Source organism: Hoplias malabaricus, chromosome 11 (assembly GCF_029633855.1).
Source record: "Hoplias malabaricus isolate fHopMal1 chromosome 11, fHopMal1.hap1, whole genome shotgun sequence".
Taxonomy (NCBI): Eukaryota; Metazoa; Chordata; class Actinopteri; order Characiformes; family Erythrinidae; genus Hoplias; species Hoplias malabaricus.
This window is the reverse complement of record NC_089810.1, coordinates 36,512,582-36,534,107: the sequence shown is the minus strand read 5'-3', so window position 1 is coordinate 36,534,107 and position 21,526 is coordinate 36,512,582. Positions and strand designations below refer to the sequence as shown.

At 40.2% G+C, this 21,526-nt stretch overlaps 1 protein-coding gene across 1 annotated transcript in view; it reads left to right on the top strand.

Moving 5' to 3' along the window:
* The window catches only part of si (sucrase-isomaltase), a 94,939-nt gene that overhangs the window by 10,349 nt on the left and 63,064 nt on the right, over positions 1–21,526 (top strand). Inside the window, exons 7-19 of the mRNA XM_066684584.1 lie at positions 237–408; positions 1,158–1,257; positions 2,145–2,257; positions 2,749–2,874; positions 3,917–4,048; positions 5,397–5,513; positions 7,270–7,383; positions 8,035–8,119; positions 9,188–9,305; positions 10,821–10,992; positions 12,576–12,692; positions 14,348–14,502; positions 17,241–17,325. Coding sequence (XP_066540681.1) covers positions 237–408; positions 1,158–1,257; positions 2,145–2,257; positions 2,749–2,874; positions 3,917–4,048; positions 5,397–5,513; positions 7,270–7,383; positions 8,035–8,119; positions 9,188–9,305; positions 10,821–10,992; positions 12,576–12,692; positions 14,348–14,502; positions 17,241–17,325 — 1,606 coding nt within the window. The remainder of the gene's footprint in view (positions 1–236; positions 409–1,157; positions 1,258–2,144; positions 2,258–2,748; positions 2,875–3,916; positions 4,049–5,396; positions 5,514–7,269; positions 7,384–8,034; positions 8,120–9,187; positions 9,306–10,820; positions 10,993–12,575; positions 12,693–14,347; positions 14,503–17,240; positions 17,326–21,526) is intronic.

Below are 21,526 nucleotides of genomic sequence, written 5' to 3'. Positions count from 1 at the left end.
GACAATGTAAGCAACAATTAGCTTTTACCGCAGGTTTAAATTAGGTTAAATTTGCAGTGCACTGTTGATCAGATTTGAAGAAATTCTTTTTTGAAGGCTTTTTTTTTTAGGTGTTTATATCCTTAGAGGAAATAGGAGTAGTATATTCTGCCGGGGTGGAATAGGAAGGTGTTTTCTTGTTTGTTTATCATGATAAAAGCTCAGCTAAAGGTCTCCCCTATCTCTCTCATTCTCAGGTTTGACACCACTATGGCTCCTCTTGTATTTGATGATCAGTATCTGCAGCTCTCTGCGAAGCTTGCCTCAGACAATATCTACGGCCTTGGGGAGCATGTCCACCAGAAATTCCGCCACGATGTCAACTGGAAAACCTGGCCCCTGTTTACCAGAGATGCCTTCCCCAATGGCGTGAGTGGACAAATACACACACACAAACACACACACATATACACAGTTTGACTATAAACAGGATTTTTTTTAATAGACTCCATTATCACAAATTGTATCCTAGTAACATTAACCCATGAACGTCTACTATGAAATAAAGGGCTATATTTCTAATCTCTTGGCTAGAAATGTACAATGACAGATAGCTCCTCAAACCCAATCACTAACACAAAATAATCTGTAATTTATTCATCGTTTGGTCAAATTCAGTTTGTCGTGCCTCCACATTTCTTTATAAGAAACACATATCTGTGATCAGTTTGAACAAATCTGTGTCCTGAGGTGACCTACTTGCGCAGGTTTAATTTAAATCCAGTGCTGATCGATATTTACAACCCAGAAATCATATTTATTTCACATTTAGGCTATAAATCTAATTTAAATTGCATATTGATTTTAAAAAACTAAATTAAAATGTGTGTTGTGATCCAGTCCTAATCATCCAACATCGCTAAACGACCTCACTAAAGTTTTTGTGGATGAATGCAATCAAATCTTCACGGAAATGTATCAGCATCTGGTGCAAAGCCTTCTCAGATGAGTAGTTATTGATAATCTAGACTTAAGTAGAAAAGTTGGATGAGCAGGCACATACTTTTGGCCAAATATTGCTTAGATTAACCCGTTAAAAACTGTTTTATTTACTTATTTATTATTAATTAATTAATTTATTTATTTTTTAACTCTTCACCCCCTGCTCCACTTTTCAGGGCACTCATAACCTGTATGGTCACTATCCCTTCTTCATGTGTTTGGAGGACAACAGCGGCAAATCCTTTGGAGTTTTCCTCATGAACAGCAATGCTATGGGTAATGGAGTTCACCCAGTGTGATGCAGAGGTTCCCAGCCACTGCTACAACTGCATAACACAGCAGTAATCACTGAACCACAGAATAAAAATGAATAAACAGAGAAAGCAAAAGGCCTGTAGAAGCTGTTTATCCAGAGCGGCTGAGATGCGGTATGCATGCTGTATCTATAATTACATGTGACATATGTAGTCCTTGCACAAACAAGACTTGACATTCAAGAGTGGATGCACTCGTGTGTTTTGCCTCCTATCAGCATGCTGCCCCTTGGCACCAGCAGACCGTGATCTTTCACACTGTGGATGGTGTGATGATCAGCCCTGCGTGTGTGTGTGTGTGTGCTGAGGGGTGGATATGTTTATGCTTTGAGAAAATGAAAATACGTTAATTTAATTTATTTATTGCTGTGAGTATTTGCCAAAGTGGAACATGTGTAATGTCATCTACCCTTGTTAGAATTCTTCACCGTACAACAATACAACACATAGAGAGCTACAATTTTCCACAGTAATTTTAATTTACTTGCATTTTAATGTAATATACATAAATGTGAAGCGCTCTGAGGGCCTCGTCTGTAGTTAAATAACTAAATAACTTACTCATGTTTAAGCATTTCAAAGAGTTTTAGATTTAAACACAAAAATATTGAACCAAATTTTAGTTTAAATACAAGTTTGCACTTATATCAAATCTGGTTAAATGCTAGTTTAGTCTAGAAATGCAGGTTTAATAGTAATTCAAAGTACTTACCTGAATAGTTTTCCAATAAACAGCTTATTTACACTTTAGTTTTCCTAACTCTTTCATACTTTTACTTGTGTTCAAGTAAATTATTACCACAGTGCAAGGTCTCTGACTCTTACTCTTTTCACCTTTGCCATTTGTAGACGTGACTTTTCAGCCGGCACCAGCTGTGACCTACAGGACGATTGGAGGTGTGTTGGACTTCTACATTATGCTCGGAGACAATCCAGAGGCCATTGTACAGGAGTTCACAGAGGTCAGATACACTTTGCAAGTTATCTGCTAAATTATACATAGAGTATACATTCACTATCCACTGTATTAGAAACTGTTCCCATATAGCTCCTCTCACTTCCCTGGTGTACACTTCCTTGGATTACAAGATAGTGTTCATCCTCTACCACTTCATCAGTGCTACAGTTGACACTGATGTATGTGAAAAACCTAGCTACACCGATGCCAGCACTCCACACACACATAAAACCATGCCAGTGTCACTGCTGGGCCGGTAATGGCCACCACCCCAATAATATCTGGGCAGCAGCTGACATGTGGTCAGAAACTGCCTAATGATGAATGGGACAGATTGAGGCTTATAAAATGTTCAGCAACAGATGGGCTACAATAACTGCGCTCTTATAGTGTAGGTGTTTCTAATAAAATGGTCAGTGAGTGGAAGTACAAGGTAACAGTTTATTAAAGCAGATAGAGAGTGTAAATCACACTGTGTTGTGTGTATGTGTCCAGCTGGTTGGCAGGCCCACTATCCCCCCATACTGGTCCTTCGGTTTTCAGCTCTCTCGCTGGGACTATGGCAGCCTGGACGAGGTGAAGAAAACAGTTGAGAGGAATCGTGCCATTGGCCTCCCTTACGTAAGTGTCAGTAACCTGGGTATCCTTCTCATTCTGCTTGAAAATAGATGCCTAACAGTAGGGGTGTGCATCTCTGGTTTCAACAATTAATTTACAGTTCACTGTAAACAGCTCAGCGCGTCATGAAGTCTTTATTCTGTTCGATTATTTGGTTTGATACAAATCATCACAAACATGGAGCAACTATCTGCACAGTATTAAAGCATGGGCACTCGTCTTACCAATATTTTAGGAAGGAAAATCAATATATCAGTACGGAAATGGTAGGCTGACGCTTATGTCTGACATTGCGTATGTACAGCTAAGGCAGTAGCTATAACAATGTATTTTAATAGGTTTACAAAAGTAGTGAAATATATTAAATGCAGATATTTAACATTAACACAGCACTGTCCAAATATTCCGGTCTCCTGCAACTAACTAACTAAATTACTCAAATAATTAATTAATAAAATGAACTGACATAGGATTCAGTCAAGTCTACCATTATGTCTCTGATAACATCTTTTATTCATAGAAAATAGGTGAAGAATTTTCCGAAATTGATCTTATTTATTTATTTATTTATTTTTGACTGAAATTCAAAAACCTAAATTAATCTCTAATGAGGTGGATGTCTCTAAAAAGGTGAACCGTGTCACTGGAAAGATGATGAAATATGTAAACGTGTGGCATACCGTGACTTTGGCGGCTAATGTTTTAGCTGTAATTGCCATGCGATGCTCTGAAGGACAGCGTTAGATGTGATTTAAATAAAGGGGACATTAGCGCGTCGGGCTAATATGTCTCCATCTGATTAGCATTTGCGAAGAACTGGCAGGAGCACCTCACCATCTGCTGAGGTTTATGGGGGGAGTGCATTTGCCAACGCAATCAAAAGCAGACAGCAGCACTGCTACCCTTCTCGCATAAACAACAGGCTTTGACCGCTCCATACATCAGGCCACCCGGGCCTTCGCCAGCAGCTAGGATGCTAATACTGGGCGAAGGATATAATAAGGACAAGCTTCTCTCATTTGTTTTCCTCTATCACCTGTTCCAGGACACTCAGTACACTGATATCGACTACATGGAACACAACAAGGACTTCACATATGACAAGGTCAAATTCAAGGACTTGCCCCAGTTTGCTGAATACATGCACCAGCAGGGGCAAAAATACATTCTGATATTGGTGAGTCTTTTTTTTTTCCGTCCCCCATTTCTGCTGCAGCTTCTGCATTCCTAGCTCAGGCAGAAACACCATACAGCATAAACAAGAGTCCTTGGGCAAAACTCCCAATGCTATTAGTCTAACTCTGGAGCACAATTCAAACTGTAAATTGCTCTGGATAAATGCAGCTGTCAGACTGAATGAATGTAGATGTACTGTAGTGTTTCCTCCACTGTACCTCATACCCTCATTGTCAAAACAAAACCTTATACCTTTGAAATTGTCCTCCACAAAAATTGGAAACAACATTCCTAACAGTTGTTTGCCACATTGTGCTGGGAACATTGTTCTGTTCATCATGAGAATTTAACACAATAAAAAGGGTGACTTTTCTCATTATTCATTATCTGTAAGCGCTTATGCACTTCAAGGTCACGGTGGGTCCAGTGCCTACCTGGAATCATTGGGCGCAAGGCGGGAATACACCCTGGAGGGGGCGCCAGTCCTTCACAGGGCAACACACACACTCACACATTTACACCTACAGACAATTTTGAGTCACCAATCCACCTACCTGTGTTTTTGGACTGTGGGAGGAAACCGGAGCACCCGGAGGAAACCCATGTGAACACGGGGGGAACACACCAACTCCTCACAGACAGTCACCCAGAGGAAACCCACACAGACACAGGGTGAACACACCACACTCCTTACAGACAGTCACCCGGAGGAAACCCACGCAGACACAGGGAGAACACACCACACTCTTTACAGACAGTCACCCGGAGGAAACCCACGCAGACACATGGAGAACACACCACACTCCTCACAGACAGTCACCCGGAGGAAACCCACGCAGACACAGGGAGAACACACCACACTCCTCACAGACAGTTACCCAGAGGAAACCCATGCAGACACATGGAGAACACACCACACTCCTCACAGACAGTCACCCGGAGCGGGAATCGAACCCCCACCTCCAGGTCCCTGGAGCTGTGTGACTGCGACACTACCTGCTGTGCCACTGTGCCGCCCACTTTTCTAATTAAAACATTAAAAAATACAGTCAATCAGCCAAGACAGATTTGTAACTGCAGTTTACTTCATTAGGTTTACACTGGAGATACAAGCCTAATGTAATGAACAAGTAAAGATTATATCCCATTATGCCTCTAAAGCTGTTAAGCTCAAATTTATTTTCTAATTTTTCTGACACTATTATGTAGGTGGATTTTTTTCACCCTTGTTTCAATTTAGCTTTTAACTCTATTCAAAGCAAAGCTTCTACTTCAACACATGGGGATCTAATGAAAGGCCAGCAATAGGGAGCTTTTGTAATAAATGTAATGGGTTTTTTTTGTTTCAGGACCCTGCCATAGCCATCAACAAGACACTTAGTGGCTCATATGGCTCCTACGACAGAGGAACTGCGGCGGAGGCATGGATCACTGAGTCAGATGGCAAGACTCCGTTGGTGGGAGAGGTACACAATCAAAAGTTTAAGTATATATATATATATTTGAATGATAGCCAAAGGCACAAATTCCCATAGGCTCAGTGTGGCTCTTTTTAAAGAGTACACAGCTATAATGTATATATATGTATAATATAATTTTCTAACCATTAAAATGTGTTGCAGCCTTATTCCTTACACATTTTTGCACCACTCTACATTACAAATGAATGGGAGCACAATAGAAGATGAAGATACTTGATGTTATAGACACACAACACCAGGTTTATTAAAGTGTGTTCATATCATTTCTCACCTCCAGGAAAGTTTACACATAATTGACTGATTATCTGATACGTGAGTGCTCGTCAACCTTGAATCGTTATCAGTTTTTGAGGATGTTTTCCATAAAACTTTGACAATAGGTTTAACAATAACAGTCAGATCAGATAAAGACTTCAAATGTCCCATCAAGTACATGTCAGACTTGTGGGTGATAAAACCTTAATCAATGATCACGTTTCACTGTCAGATAGTGAATCTCTCTCAGCTCAGTCACTCACGTTGCACTTGGCAAGCGTAATTATCCACGTGATTAGGCAGGGACCCGTGTTTAATTGTTTTTTTATGGTATTATTTCAGGTCAGCATATGCATTGATTTCGCATTAGGATCTAATCTCATGGTGTTTTGCCTTTAGAAGTGAATGCAGATGGAAAGATGGAAAAAAACAAGTATGTTGAGCAGTGAGGGGAAAAGACTGGTGCAAAAATATCAAAGCTGAAAAAAGGAATCAAGGCCACTTTTTTTTTCTTAATGTGTGTGTGTTCGGATACGTGAGCAAATTAGACATAATGGCGAATCAAGGGCATTCAGTGCAAAGCTTACTGTAATGTGCTGTTTGTGCCTTGCGCTTGACTGGATATGAATAAAAAAAGGGCAATGCCCAGTCCAGTTAAAAACGAGTGAATACAGAGGCCAAGAACAGACAGTGAGAAAGAGACATATAGAAAGAGAGGGAGATAGAGAGAGTAAACAGCAAGGGGAGGATGAATAAATAGGGTGTGAGAAAAATAGACAGGAGACTTTATTTTAGTCAATTAGCCTTGACCTTGAGGGGAACGCATTTCTGCCAAAAATAGTGTTACTGTTTCAACATAAATCCACTCTTCTGAAGTGTAAACCTTTTAAACCATTTATATTGTTCCTCTCCCTGTCTGAGTGTGTGGGAGAGAGAGAGAGAGAGAGAGAGAGAGAGAGAGAGAGAGAGAGAGAGAGAGAGAGAGAGAGAGAGAGAGAGAGAGCCTTCTCCTTAATATCTTACAGAATGTGAGATCCGAGAGGCATCCGTCTCTCAATCTTTATGAAGTAGAAATCTTATGACTATGATTAAAGCGATAGTTTGCCAATCAGTCACATATTCAATTTTCCCCTTCTCCACATGAACGCAATCCGCAAGGACCTGTTTACTCTCTGAAGTTTGTTTCTTTAGTTTTGCACTGGAGCTATGAGGCTAAGTTTGCAAACAATTAATAGTAGCTTATGTGCACAAATTAGCATCCTGTCATTGGCTGCCCCACTGGGCATGTGGTTCGTACAGTGCTAACTGATGTGCATAGAGAACACTAAGGAAGCACGTTTCAAACACCAAACATTGATTTAGTGATTGACTGCATAAGGGTGAGGAGAAAATTGTGTACATTGTTTCCAAACATTTGTTTTCAGCAGAAGTTTGGATCTGTTTTCCCCACACAGTCATACATATATTTTGTTTGTGCTGTTGGTAGGTTTGGCCTGGAAAAACTGTGTTTCCTGACTACACCAAACCATCCTGTATCAACTGGTGGATTGATGAAATCGAACGGTTCCACAAAGAGGTGAAGCATGATGCAATCTGGATTGTAAGTATCTCTGCAGAACCCAAACACGGCTTACACAACCCTCAGCAGCCTCTGGTCAGAGCAGATATGTTTTAGTATCTTGTAACAAATACATTATTCATATGTACCAAATCCAACATCCTTTAGCCTTGTTTTATTTTTGAAACTTTTTTTAAACTCTGTACATGTTGTTTCTATTGTTATTGTGGCTATGTTTTTTGTGGTTTATTAATTATGTGTTGTTTAATTTTACAAACTTTGAATATGTACTGAAATAGTGATCCAAGTTTGTAAGAAATTTAAACAATAATATACAACAAAGTAACCACAATCAGCCAAAACTGGCTTGGCACTATGGTATATAAGGATGGTAAGCAATAAATTCCGCTTAGTTGGTGTTAAACATAATCACATGTACACACAATAAAATCACCAAGTGTGAGTGGTGTCAGATGAAGCCCATAAGTGTTAACTCAACATTGACGATACAGTTAGCTAACTATAATATGCCTTGCATATGTGTGTGTGTTTGTGTGTGAAATATGGAACAGCTGATGATGAACCCTGAAATCAATAGCCTCATAAATGTCTCTTTAAAGTCTGCAGTTTTATATCCCAACAATTAGCAGTGAGTGGATAACAAAGCAGAACTAATTGTTGTTTATTTACAAGGACATGAATGAGGTGTCCAGCTTTGTACAAGGCTCTGCCAATGGATGTGCAGTCAACAAGCTGAACTATCCTCCATACACTCCAAGTAAGTACACACCACCTACAGAAATGCTTTTCACATTTGAGTCACACTAGCAAGGAGACTCAGTTCAGCTGTTATTCATTGCTTCTTCTACAACAGTTTCCTTACAGCAGTTTTGGGGTGGGATTGGGGTGGGGTGGGGTGGGATTGGGGTGTGGTGGGGTGGGATTGGGGGGGTGTCCCAGATTAATAACAGCCAAAAGAAACCAATACTCAAAGTGAGAAACTACATAAGAACATGAGGAAAGAACTTGAAGGAGAACTAAAACTCAAGAGTATTAGGAAAACTCAACTGAAACACGAGTATCAGGAAAAACACTGAGAAGAGCACAGATTCAAAAGGAGAAGCTTCATTAAAGAAAATTCAGAAGAAACATAAAGTGATTAGAAAGAAGGACTGAAAGAAATTGACACTCTTAAGGAGAAGCTCCCTATGAAAATGAGAAAGAACTACTGAGAAGAAGCAAAAAAAAAGAAAGAAAAGACAAACATAAGAGTTTGAATCTCATTTACAACATCTACCTAAATCTAGACTCCTTTTGATCATGTGTTTGATCTCTAGTTAAATAATATATTTCTTGGCAGCAGATAACAGAATGAGAATGAAGCCTGAAAGATATATATTTAAAAAGCAACTGTTGGAATGTTCTTTAGGAATAACATGGGCTCTACTTGGTATTTGCAAAGTGAAGTGCAGACTAACGTTTTGTGTTGAGCTTTTTGTTAAATGTGAATGAGTGAGTACGGGAGAGAGGGTATGAGTAAGTGAATTTCCAGTTTCACATTGTTTGACAGTGCTTCACTTCTAAAAAGTGGTTCTTTTAGGGCATCGTTTCAGAGAATCCTTTCCTGTTTTCACTCAGCACCTTTTATTTTAAGTGGGGATGATATAGAGAAGAGAAACAGTGAACTCTGCAGTGCTGAGATCCTCCAGGCCCTGAGTTTGACAGTCCTTGGTTATGAGAGCCGCTCTGCTGTGATGCATGTTAATTAGATTTCACGCTTTTTACACAGACCAGTTGCTGACATTTGTGTCTTTATCTCTCTCTCCCTCTCTCTGCCTCTATAAAGAAATCCTGGATGATTTGATGTACAGTAAGACCTTATGTATGGATGCTAAGCAGCACTGGGGGAACCACTATGATATCCACAGTCTGTATGGATACTCCATGGTCCTAGCGACAGATCAGTAAGTTCCCTTCAAATGCTTTACTCTTACTTTAGGGAGCTTTGGTGGATTTTGCTGAATGTGTCATTTCACAGTTAGCACAGTGAAACTATGTTAAAGGTGAAAAAAGCTAAAGTATGAAACTGAAATGAAATATATTCAAAGTTAACGGCATAGTTTAAAGTTGACGTTGTGGGTGAGTATATGAACAGAGAATGTAGCTGTAGAGTTAGTTTAGGAGGAGATTACCATGTGTAAGAGCTGCAGTAATTACGTATACATTTTCCACTTTGTTAATAAAATATTAGAATACCACAAATACAGTATATTTTGCATTATTTGTCATATTAATGCATAATTATTAGACAGTGTATGTCTGGTCTAGTATATGGCCCTGTCCATGGTGTGTTCCTTCCTTGCGGCCAGTGTTTTCAGGTAGGCCCTGACTCACCGTGACCCTGATCAAGATGAAGCAGTTAGAGAAAATGAAAGGAAACATAAATGCAGTATTTAAAGGGCAACCCCCAGATTATGTAATAAATATAATAGTAGGCTGTTTTAATCATAGGATATATTAGTTAACAATTAAAAAAAAATAATACTTATTGTAGTTCAATTTTCATGTATACTCATTAACATGCAGCAGCCACACATTTATAACCGGAGCAGTTTGTAATGCAGAGCTCTTCACTTTGTAACAAGGTGCTGTTTATTCAGTTAACACTGTTATGAAAATGATGCCTTTCTGCTATTAAATTTGTAATGATATTACAGTGCTAGGCTAACTGCTCTATATTCACTCTCCTACTCTGTACTTAATGGTACAGCTTTAGATGCTAGCCGTTGCTAGTTTGCAATTATTTCTTGAAAATTTGAACTTAATTATTCACACATTTAAATGATTTGCATTCTTTTGAAGAGTCTTTACATGTTGTAAACGTTTGAATAAATTTTCCTAATTCTAAATGACGAATATGGGTTTCTGGTTATTTTTTAAATGTATTCAAATTAAACGTGATACAGATATGAATTCTGTGAATTTGAATAACCAAGCCTATCATAGTTCATAAAGCACTAGAGTAGATCCTGGTTCTCGCAGTTTATTCCTGTGTGAGACCCAAACAGGTAAACATGGCCTGATGAGCAAAAAGCTCAAAGCTGTAGGAGAGAAGCTCCAGTCTTTGAGTTTCTACCAGCTATGCTCCTGCAGCAAAGGGCTGGGAAGTGTTTGCTAATTTCTACCTCGGTTGTTTACAGCAGGACTTGTGTTTTTCCTCCATGTGTAATTTCTGGTTCATTGATCCACTTTTGTTCTCTCTCAGCCCCTGTGGCCTTCCTCTTCTTTCACACTCTTCCTCTTACCCAAACCCCTGCCTGCTTTCTCCACATCTGTCTGTCTTATCCCTGTGGACTAAATCACCCCCTTTCATGCTAATGCTGACTTTTTTTTTTTTTTTTTTTTTTTTGCTGAGGGGCGGGGGTGGTTTCTTTCTTTCTTTTTTTCTTAATTCCTCTGTTTCTTGTGTCTACCTCCAGGGCAGTGAAGAAAGTGTTTGACAAGAACCGTTCGTTCATCCTCACTCGCTCTTCCTTCCCTGGGGTGGGCAAGTACTCCGGCCATTGGCTGGGAGACAACGCTGCCAACTGGAATGACATCAAGTGGGCTATCCCCGGCATGCTGGAGTTCAGCCTCTTCGGAGTGCCTTATGTAAGCATCCAACCCCTGTTAAAGCCAGGGTTAGGAGAAAAATATCTTGTTTACAGTCTCCATAATTTATTAAAAACCCTGTTAATCAACTATGGCATTTTTCGTTTCAGAAGGTTGTATCTTTAAAGGACCAATAGGCTGTTTGTACCACTGAGAATCCCAACTCACAAGATAAACAATCAAAGTTCATATTCCTGAATGAGCCAGTTTATGCTTCATAGAGTGGGTCGCCATATGTGGACTTCCATGCTTACAGAGTCTTTAATACAGCCAAGCCTCCATTAAATACAGCTTAATAGCTCTAGTGCAAGTAAAATCTATGAGGGAAATTTCAGACTTCAAACATGCCTTAAATGATTGGACACATCAAGGGTAGAATTGTGAAAATGAGATTTTTGACTGAACAACCACTGTAACGCTTGGAGCATATGCTCCAATTGGCTTTTGAGTCAAGCCAGAGCAACGTCTCTTGTGAGAGGAGAAGCGGAGGTCGTCCAAATCAATGAATGCATATGAAATACCATGCCAAAGCAACAGCACGACCCAGGCCAGCATCTCCTGGAGAGTCCCCTCTCTCTCTCTCTCCAGCAGCTTTCTCTCTGACTTAACAGGCCCAAACTCTCCTGATGCACAAGAAAGGGAATTTGAATTGATTCTTTTGCATTGAGCGGTCTGTTAAGGTTTAAAAAAAAAAAAAGCACGCAAAAGTAGCTCCCCTCAGCCCAGCTGAATTGATTGTCTGTATTCTGTTGTCTTCATAATACGTTATCTACAGGCCTGCTGAGAAATATGGAGAGGTTTTCAGAATCAGCAGAGGGGCTTACTGTGGCTTCTGATTGAGCCGCTGTGTTATGGAAATAGAAATCGAAAGGGTGCTTTGCGGGTGGCAGCAATTGAATTAACAGAGACAGTGCAATGTGACGGCCACGTCAAACGGATGGATTATCAGGTGGATAATGTTAACAGTTCTTTGTGGTGCTATGACCATCACTGTGCTAATCCATGGGGGTGAGGAATGGATGTGGCCATCCTACCTTTGTCATGTCTGTCAACACTAAAAGACTTGACAGTAAAAAATCCATGTGGTTTCACACAGTAAATATATCGTCTTCAGTTACGGTATCTTTTAGCAGTAAAATATAGAGAATCAAGGGACTTGTTTGTTTAAGCCGTGTAAAAAAAATGCTTTGAATTAAATAAACAACATGTCTACACTAGTGTCTAGTGTTTTCTGATGAATTATTGAATATCGTCACTGTCCAATATTACAGGAGACGGAAAAAACAACCTTCTGAACTTTCAGTGGAAGTCAATGTATAAAGAGTTAATTCAGAGTAATTTTGGAGCCTCCTATTGGTCCCTTCATCAAGAAATGTTCACACAATGTGAATGAGAGCTGCTATCTTCAAATGATGTATTAAGCTAAAAATCCACAGTAGAGATACATGTTTTTCTTTGGATTGCGACGAAATATTTCATTTATTGGCTGTGACATGTAAATTATTAATTGTGCTAAATGGATATTTCTATTGCAAGTTGATTGGACAGTTTCAGTTTAATGTTTGTGTGCTTTTATGGTGCAGATCGGTGCAGATATCTGTGGCTTTTTTGACGACACGACTGAGGAGCTGTGTAGCCGCTGGATGCAAGTTGGAGCCTTCTACCCCTTCAGCCGCAACCACAACGCTCAGCACTACAAAGTATGACTCCCCATTTAAAAGCCATTATCCACACAATGCATATAATAAATAACACATAGTATGCCTGAGAAATAATCATAAATATCTAAAACATCAAATCAGCTGCTACTGAAGTGCATTTTGCCTTTTCAATCTTTACATCTCCTATAATCTAATATGTAACAACCACAGTGTTCAGTATTATAAGCATGAGTACCTCTGAGTACCACTATTGTCATAATTTGCAATGCCACAATGTGAATATTACTTGAATCTTTGTCACAATGTGTGTCCTCCACTTCAAATGATATTTGTCTGTGATTTATTCCCTCCTATCATAATTGTTAGATTAGAGAGAGAGAGAGAGAGAGAGAGAGAGAGAGAGAGAGAGAGAGAGAGACAATTGAAGCTGCTCTAGAGGAATACAATATGGGCTATGTATTTAAGTGTGGCAAATGAGGATGAATGGAAAATGATTTTCTTGGAGAAATTAGATGAATAAGGCTTGACCTTTTAGAGAGTAAGTAATCAGTTGCCGGCTGTCTTGGGGCGAGTGGACCAAAGTGTCCTCCATCACGATGAACACATCATCAGTATTCACACGCTAAAGCCCACGCCACTCTCATTTTCCATCGGCCCTTCAGAGCACATAGCTGCTGCTGTTATTATTTAACTCCTTATAAGCACTAGGCCTCTTCAGTCATTAATCTAAAGCCTTCTGGTACTATTCAGGAACTACTATGAATTATGGAGGAGCTCCTGTGATTTATTTAATAATTAAATATAATTATTTAGTAAATAAATTATTAAGGGACGATGAAAGATCCAAATAAGGGCCCACTGTTGGACTCTTAACATTAAAGGCAACATCTGCGATTCTAGGGAAGTGCTGTTCTCTCTGGTTGGTTTCTATTCAGAAGCTCTAATGTTGTTTAAGGGGCAGGGGTATGTCTGAGGGGAAAAATGACTGTTGTTTGTACATGGCTGAAGTTTAACTTGTCTGTAAGTTTTTATTCACTGTTTGAATTACCACAGAACCTCATTTGTTACTCGAGCTGTTTAGTTTTGTAGCACTTTCTGTCTATGGAACAGGAATAGAGCAATATCCTCATCTCAGTTCATGCTTTTCAACGTTTGCCAATCTCCACACTCTCTAATTCCAGATGCTGTTTCTCTTCCAGAGAGAGAGAGAAAGAGAGAGAGAGAGAGAGAGAGAGAGAGAGAGAGAGAGATCAGACCAAGACCTAGCAAACTTCTTAATTTTAATAAGAGAATTTATGAACATTGCCTTTAAGGACGTTAATGCTAAAACAAATTATATGTTTTAATATTATATAGACTTTACTGTAGATCATTGTTCATGTGGCTTTATGACCAATGAGCTACCACAGGGTCATACCATATAATGTATTATTATTATTATTAGTAGCTTTAAAAAAAATGACCCACAGGTCAGTGTTTTCAGAACTTTTTAACAATTTAACAAATTAAAAGTTGAAAGTTTTCTCACTAAAGCTACTGCGTCCTACGTGCTTAAACTATTATACACTTGCATTGAGCTCGAATATGAACTCATACAGACTTGATTCCAGACAAACAGACTCGCTTATGCAGTTTTTTGACAAGGTACCATACAACTTCCTTATTATCTCAACTCTTTCTCTCTCGTCCCATAGCCCCAGGACCCTGCAGCATTTGGAGCCAGTTCGCTGCTGGTGAGAACTTCCAAACACTACTTGAGTATTCGCTACACACTGCTGCCGTACCTCTACACACTCTTCTACAGAGCTCACATCAGTGGAGAAACTGTGGTGCGACCTGTCATGCATGAGTGAGTGACCTCTTACGCCTCGCTCTGACACTTTACTTCTAATTATCACTCTTTTATGCTCTACGTTAATACACCACTCTATAAATAAACACCTATCAGCTGGTAAAGATGCCCCTGGTTTGTGGGTGAGAGAACACAAATCATTCACTTAACTAAAGACAGGAGCAATGAAGTAGATCATAATTAAAATTGAACGCGCGGCACCTTGGAGTCTCACAGTCGTGACATATTCGTGATTATCAATAATTAGAGTGAAGTATTTCAAAAGAGTTCATTATTAAGAGGGGAAGTGTACACTTGCACCTACTTTTTGTAAGTCAGTCTGATGTAGTTCAAGTGTCAAATTGGTTCCAGTATTACTTTATAAACTGCCATTGTCAAAAGCGGCTTTATGGGAATGAATATTACGTTTAGCAGTGGTAGCAATTTCAAGTCATCGCCTGAACAAAAGTACAAACCACTTGAAGCACTATTACAACGGGAAAAGGAAGCCTAGCATCTAGAAATAAAATTGAACTTTATGTAAATGACTAGCCCATTCGACTGTTGATACTTGGAGCAGTAACTGAGTGTGTAATGCCCATATTTATCTCTAGAAACTGCACCAGGTGGGAGATGTAATGGCTATAAAAATAAGTAATGCTTTCCAAATGTATGAAATGATGACATTGGTTCGATTTCTAAAATATAAAGAGAAATATTAGGTTGCCTTGGGGTTTTGAACCAGTCTACAACTCTGCACTTTTACTCCGAAGACATGCATTTTATTTTGTGCTAAAGCAACATAGACCACTGAATGCTTTGAATAGTTTTAGTGAAAATGACAATGCATGGATACTTAAAATGTTTAAAATATATATATATATATATATATATATATATATATATATATATATATATATATATATATATATATATATATATATATATATATATATATATATATTCACCTTAAAACAACCATATATAATTAATATACATTAATATCATAATTACCTTCTTGTTTCAACACACATTCTCCATTTTATCCACTCCACTTTGTATATAAAAAGTACTTTGTGGTTCTACAATTACAGATTATAGACCATATGTTGCTCTGCAGCTCTGCATACTTTGCTAGCCATCTTTTACCCTGTATTTTTTTTTTTTCAATAGTCAAAGTTTGACTGGTGGAGCATTCTCAGCACTGATGTGGTGGTGGTGTGTAAGTGTGTGTTGCACTGGTATGAGTGGATCAGACACAGCAGTGCTGCAGGAGTTTGTGTCCACTCACTGTCCACTTAATTAGACACACCTACGTGGTTGGTCCACCTTGTAGATGTAAAGTCAGAGACAGTAGCTCATCTGCTGCTACACTGTTTGTGTTGATTATCCTCTAATGTTTCAGCTGCGGATTAGAGATTTCCATCGCTATGACAGATTTCTGTCACAGCCGGCTTTTACCTGGTCGGTTGTGTCATGCTGTTGACTGCTTATGAGGTGCTGTTCTGTCGTAGTGTGTGCTTAATAACTCCGAATAACAGTAATTTGGAAAGAGAGACCTATCCGTCACCTGCTGGCAGTAAAGAGAATTACAGAGTCAAAATGCAGGAGAAATCCCTGCCAATAGAGAGTCATTTCACACAGATAGGGATGAAACTATTTTCACATCAATTATTTAAAAAATTTTATGATCCTAAGGCAATTCTGGGAAAAGTCCTGAAAAGAGGGTTGCTACTCAAATGACTGGTGCGCAGCGCCTCTAGTGAGACATCACTGACTCTTGTGCCAGTCTCTTTCTCTGCATCCTCCACGTGTTTAATCATAGCCTCTGTTCCTGTAGAAACCACCCTGAAGTGGGTGGATTCACTGGGTGCCAAGCAGGAACACACCCTGGAGGGGGCGCCAGTCCTTCGAAGGCGACACACACATTCACTCACACCTATGGACTCTTTTTGAGTCACCAATCCACATTTTTTTGGACTGTGGGAGGAAACCAGAGCACTCGGAGGAAACCCACGCAGACACAGGGTGAACACACCACACTCCTCACAGACAGTCACCCGGAGGAAACCCACACAGACACAGGGAGAACACACCACACTCCTCACAGACAGGCACCCGGAGCGGGACTCGAACCCACAACCTCCAGGTCCCTGGAGCTGTGTGACAGTGATACTACCTGCTGTACGACTGTGCCGCCCAAAAAGGGCTTCATTTCAATTAATGTTTATTATTATTATTATTTTATACCTGTGTAGGGTCAAGTGGTGGTCCAGAACATTGAAGAATAGTGTTGAATTGGGCTAACTAATAATGCAGGACAACAGATGGTCTACAGCTTTAATTGTAGAATTACAAAGTGTACATCTGGAGCTGCTATAACATAAAATGAGAGTAGAAACAAGGCTATGATTTAAATAAAAAAAAAAATTGCTGACCAATATATACTTATATAATTTGGTTTGTACTATGTCTCATATTATTACATTTCTTTTAGGGTTAGGGTCTTTTATCTTGTATTCATTATTATTTTCTGCATTAACCTGGAAATTGTCTCTTTCAGTTCCCCAACATCTGTCATCCCTGTTTTTAGCCGTAGTAAAAATAAAGTTTCAAAATATCTGAAAGAGTTTTAGAACTATATAAAAAGCACTTTACTGCAAGGGCCTAAAAGTGGTAATTAATCAGTTTAAAGTGTTTTCAGCTCCTTTAGTCTCCAGCTCTGTTTAGATTTTCACTTAGCTTTTGTTTCTCAGGTTTTATTCAGATCCTGAGACCTGGACGGTGGATCGTCAGTTCCTGTGGGGAGCCCATCTGCTCATCACACCTGTGCTGGATGCTGTACGTAAAGCACACTTTCTGATATATCATCTCTCTATCTGTCGCACACACACACACACACACTCTCACACTCATGGCCTCTCTATTTGGCTTCGTCTCCCTCCCTCTGGGCGTGTGATGGTGACCTCCACTGGGACACGCTACAGAAGGATGGGGATTTATTTATTTTTTCCTCTTCATTTTCCTTCTTCCTTTCTTCTCTGTCTAATGAGAGCGCTGACCTCATTACAGAGAAATTAGAACTGGAGATAGATTGCGGTCATGTTAAAATGGGTGATTAATTGCCAATTTAACATGGCCTCTCGCATGCTACAAAAAAAGAGAGGAAAAAAAAGTGTGAAATAGATCTTTCCCATTCAGAGTGGTTGCTTTGGAAAGTTCTCAGCATTGAGTCTGAGAAACGAGCTGAAAATGAGAGGGGCATGATGAGCCAAGTGCTTTATTATCTTCGTGTGATAGAAGCTTCCAGTGAAAGAGTGCAGGGCAGTACATTATCTGTATATTTAACATGTATCATTAAATACAGCAGCACAGTAATGTATATTTATATACAATATATACACAATGATTACTGTGAATATGGATAATGGAATTAAAAGACAATTAATAATTTCAGTATTGCAATACATTAAGTACCAGATATCCATCCATCCATTCATTATCTGTAAGTCATATAATCTGTAAGGGAGAATACACCACACTCCTCACAGTCACCTGCAGGAAACTTAGGCAGACACAGGGAGAACACACCACACTCCTCATAGACAGTCACCCGGAAGAAACCCACACAGACACAGGGAGAACACACCACACTCCACACAGACAGTCACCCGGAGGAAACCCAAGCAGACACAGGGAGAATACACCACACTCCACACAGACAGTCACCCGGAGGAAACCCACGCAGACACAGGGAGAATACACCACACTCCTCACAGACAGTCACCCGGAGGAAACCCACACAGACACAGGGAGAACACACCACACTCCTCACAGACAGTCACCCGGAGGAAACCCACGCAGACACGGGGAGAACACACCACACTCCTCACAGACAGTCACCCGGAGGAAACCCACGCAGACACAGGGAGAACACACCACACTCCTCACAGACAGTCACCTGGAGGAAACCCACACAGACACAGGGAGAACACTAAGTACCAGATATTTTCTATAAAACTCAAACTCAAACGAAATACAATTACTGTAACAAACTAAAGCCAAAAATACGATATGTTTTAGTTTAAATGTTTTGATACCAATACTGACATTATATAAAATATACAAAAATAATATATATATATATATATATATATATATATATATTACATATAAAAAGATTAAGCCTAAATCTGGACTCAGTAAGACTTTAAATAGTGATTCACCAAAAGACCTGCACTGGGACTTTACCTATAATTTGGATGCTCCATTCATCTCTGTGTAGGAAAGAAAATAGCCACATTTTTATTAACAATTAATCTGTTTTTTAATCATAATTAGCCCTCTGCTCTGATGATTAGCCTCACATATTGTTTTCTCAGACTTTTGCCCAGCTGTATGAGAACAGAAAGGCTGTGACTACACGAGCCCATGTGAGCGCTGTGTCATGGAGACCATAGCTGAAAGCTCACGGTTACGCAAGTCCATCTCAGAAATTGTTGGGAAAATCCATATGCATCCCCTGAGTCCTCTGACATGTTTCCGTAATTACTGGACCTTTTCCAATCTCGGGATGCCAGGTGTTTAAAGGGATCCCTGGACGGCGTCCCTCTCTCTCTCTCTCTCTCTCTCTCTCGACTAAACCACCCGAGCGTTCCTTTAATGACATCCAGCATCAGACTTGCAGATCAGACGTAGCCCAGCTGAACCTTGATCTCTGCTGCATGGCTTTTGACTGGGGAAATCAGTGCTTGCCCCACAGTGTCTTTAAATCGCTCTTCTCCTCCCTCTCTCTCCTCCTCTTCCTCCTCCTCGTCCTTCTCCTCCTCCTCCTCCGCCTTTTTTCTTTCTCTCCTTCCCTTCTCCCTCGCTTTTTAAGTGTCTGCTCATCTCCATACTCTTAATTACGGAGTCACGTACTGAGGCGCAGGGCTTCAAAGCGCTCGGAGCGAGGGAGAGTCTCTCAGCGGTCGAAAGAAACCGAGCTGTGATCTTTAACTCTCCACACCAGGAGAGGAAAACAAGAAAAAAAAGAAACACCACCAGCCTAAGAGTGGTCATCAGCTGCAATTTAAAACTCTACTGTGAAGCCAATTATTATTATTTTGTAATATATATATACACACTGTACTTCATTCTGTGTTTATAGAAGACTCAGTGTGTTCCTCAGACTTACAAACCATAGCAATTGAAATCCATCCATCCATCCATTATCTGTAACCGCTTATTCAATTTTAGGGTCGCGGTGGGTCCAGAGCCTACCTGGAATCATTGGGCGCAAGGCGGGAATACACCCTGGAGGGGGCGCCAGTCCTTCACAGGGCAACACACACACACACACATTCACACCTATGGACACTTTCGAGTCGCCAATCCACCTGCAACATGTGTTTTTGGACTGTGGAAGGAAACCGGAGAACCCAGAGGAAACCCACGCGGACACGGGGAGAACACAGCAATTGAAATAATGGCCAAAATTATATTGGCAAAAAATCAAGTTTGTTTTCCTTAACAGATCTGTGTGGTGTTTATTGCTAGAAGATGTTTCATAAGCAGTCACCACTATGACTAAGCACTTCCACAAAGACAGTCTCAAGCAAATCCACACAGCCAGGTTTTCTTAGGTCACAAATCTAAGGGCCAGACCTCGTCAATTTGGAGTCCAGGAGGCTGAGATAGAGGAGAGCACTAATTGCGTATTTACAGATCCTGATTTACAAATACTGAACGAAGGCAAAAGTGTAGTTACATCTAAGGCATTAGAGGATTATTTGCTGGGAACTAACTTCTAAACTTGTCATTCTGATGAACAGAAATCAGTTTTTAAGTGTTTAATAAACAACCAGAGGTGGACTTTTAACTTTTATTAATTAGAATTTGAGATTTCTGGGAAGCCACTTGAAGGAGTCTCCAGTTTGTTGCTCCAACGCTCCAGTACTGCAGAGGAAAGAGAAACGAGTTGAAATGCACACATTAGCTGAAAGCTCAGAGACTTCCTTTACTCAATTATTCACCAGAACAGAGAGAGGAGATACCTTCACCTGATCTTTCCTCTGTGAGTGTTCTGTCTCCAGCAGGAAGCCTTTCTTCTTTGCTCTCTCGTGTGATTCCACATGTCTAGAGAGAGTTCACGGGCTAAGGCATGGCAGGGATTCTGTGGAAGGGATGAGAACTGAATTTAATGAAGAGCGTGACGTCTGAGTCAAGCACATGACATTCTTTCTTTGCTCTGCCCTTTTTTTCCTTTCTTCTTATTTAAAAAAAAAAAAAGAAGCTGTGTACACTTTAAAGTCTAGCCCTGCCTTTCTCGGTTTACTGCATACTTACGTTTGTACATAATTACATTTAATTTGATTACACATTACAATTACACGTCCAATTTTCTATTCTGTACTTGTCTCAGTGAGCTGTTAAATTTAATGTTAATCACCAAAATATAAATTAATTAATACATTTTAAAAAATCAAATAAAATACAGTATAGACATACTTTCACTATCTGTAAGCGATTATCTAGTGTTAGGGTCACGGTGGGTCCAGAGCCTACCCGGAATCATTGGTTGTAAAGCAGGAATACACCCTGGAGGGGGCACCATTCACTCACACCTTCGGACACTTTTTGAGTCGCCAATCCACCTACTAATGTGTTTTTGGACCGTGGGAGGAGACCAGAGCACCCGGAGGAAACCCATGCAGCAACATGGAGAACACACCACACTCCTCACAGACAGTCACCCGGAGGAAACCCATGCAACACATGGAGAACACACCACACTCCTCACAGGCAGTCACCCGGAGGAAACCCACGCAGACACAGGGAGAATACACCACACTCCTCACAGACAGTCACCCAGAGGAAACCCACACAGACACAGGGAGAACACACCACACTCCTCACAGACAGTCACCCGGAGGAAACCCACGAGGACACAGCGAGAACACACCACACTCCTCACAGGCAGTCACCCGGAGGAAACCCACACAGACACAGAGAGAACACACCACACTCCTCACAGGCAGTCACCCGGAGGAAACCCACACAG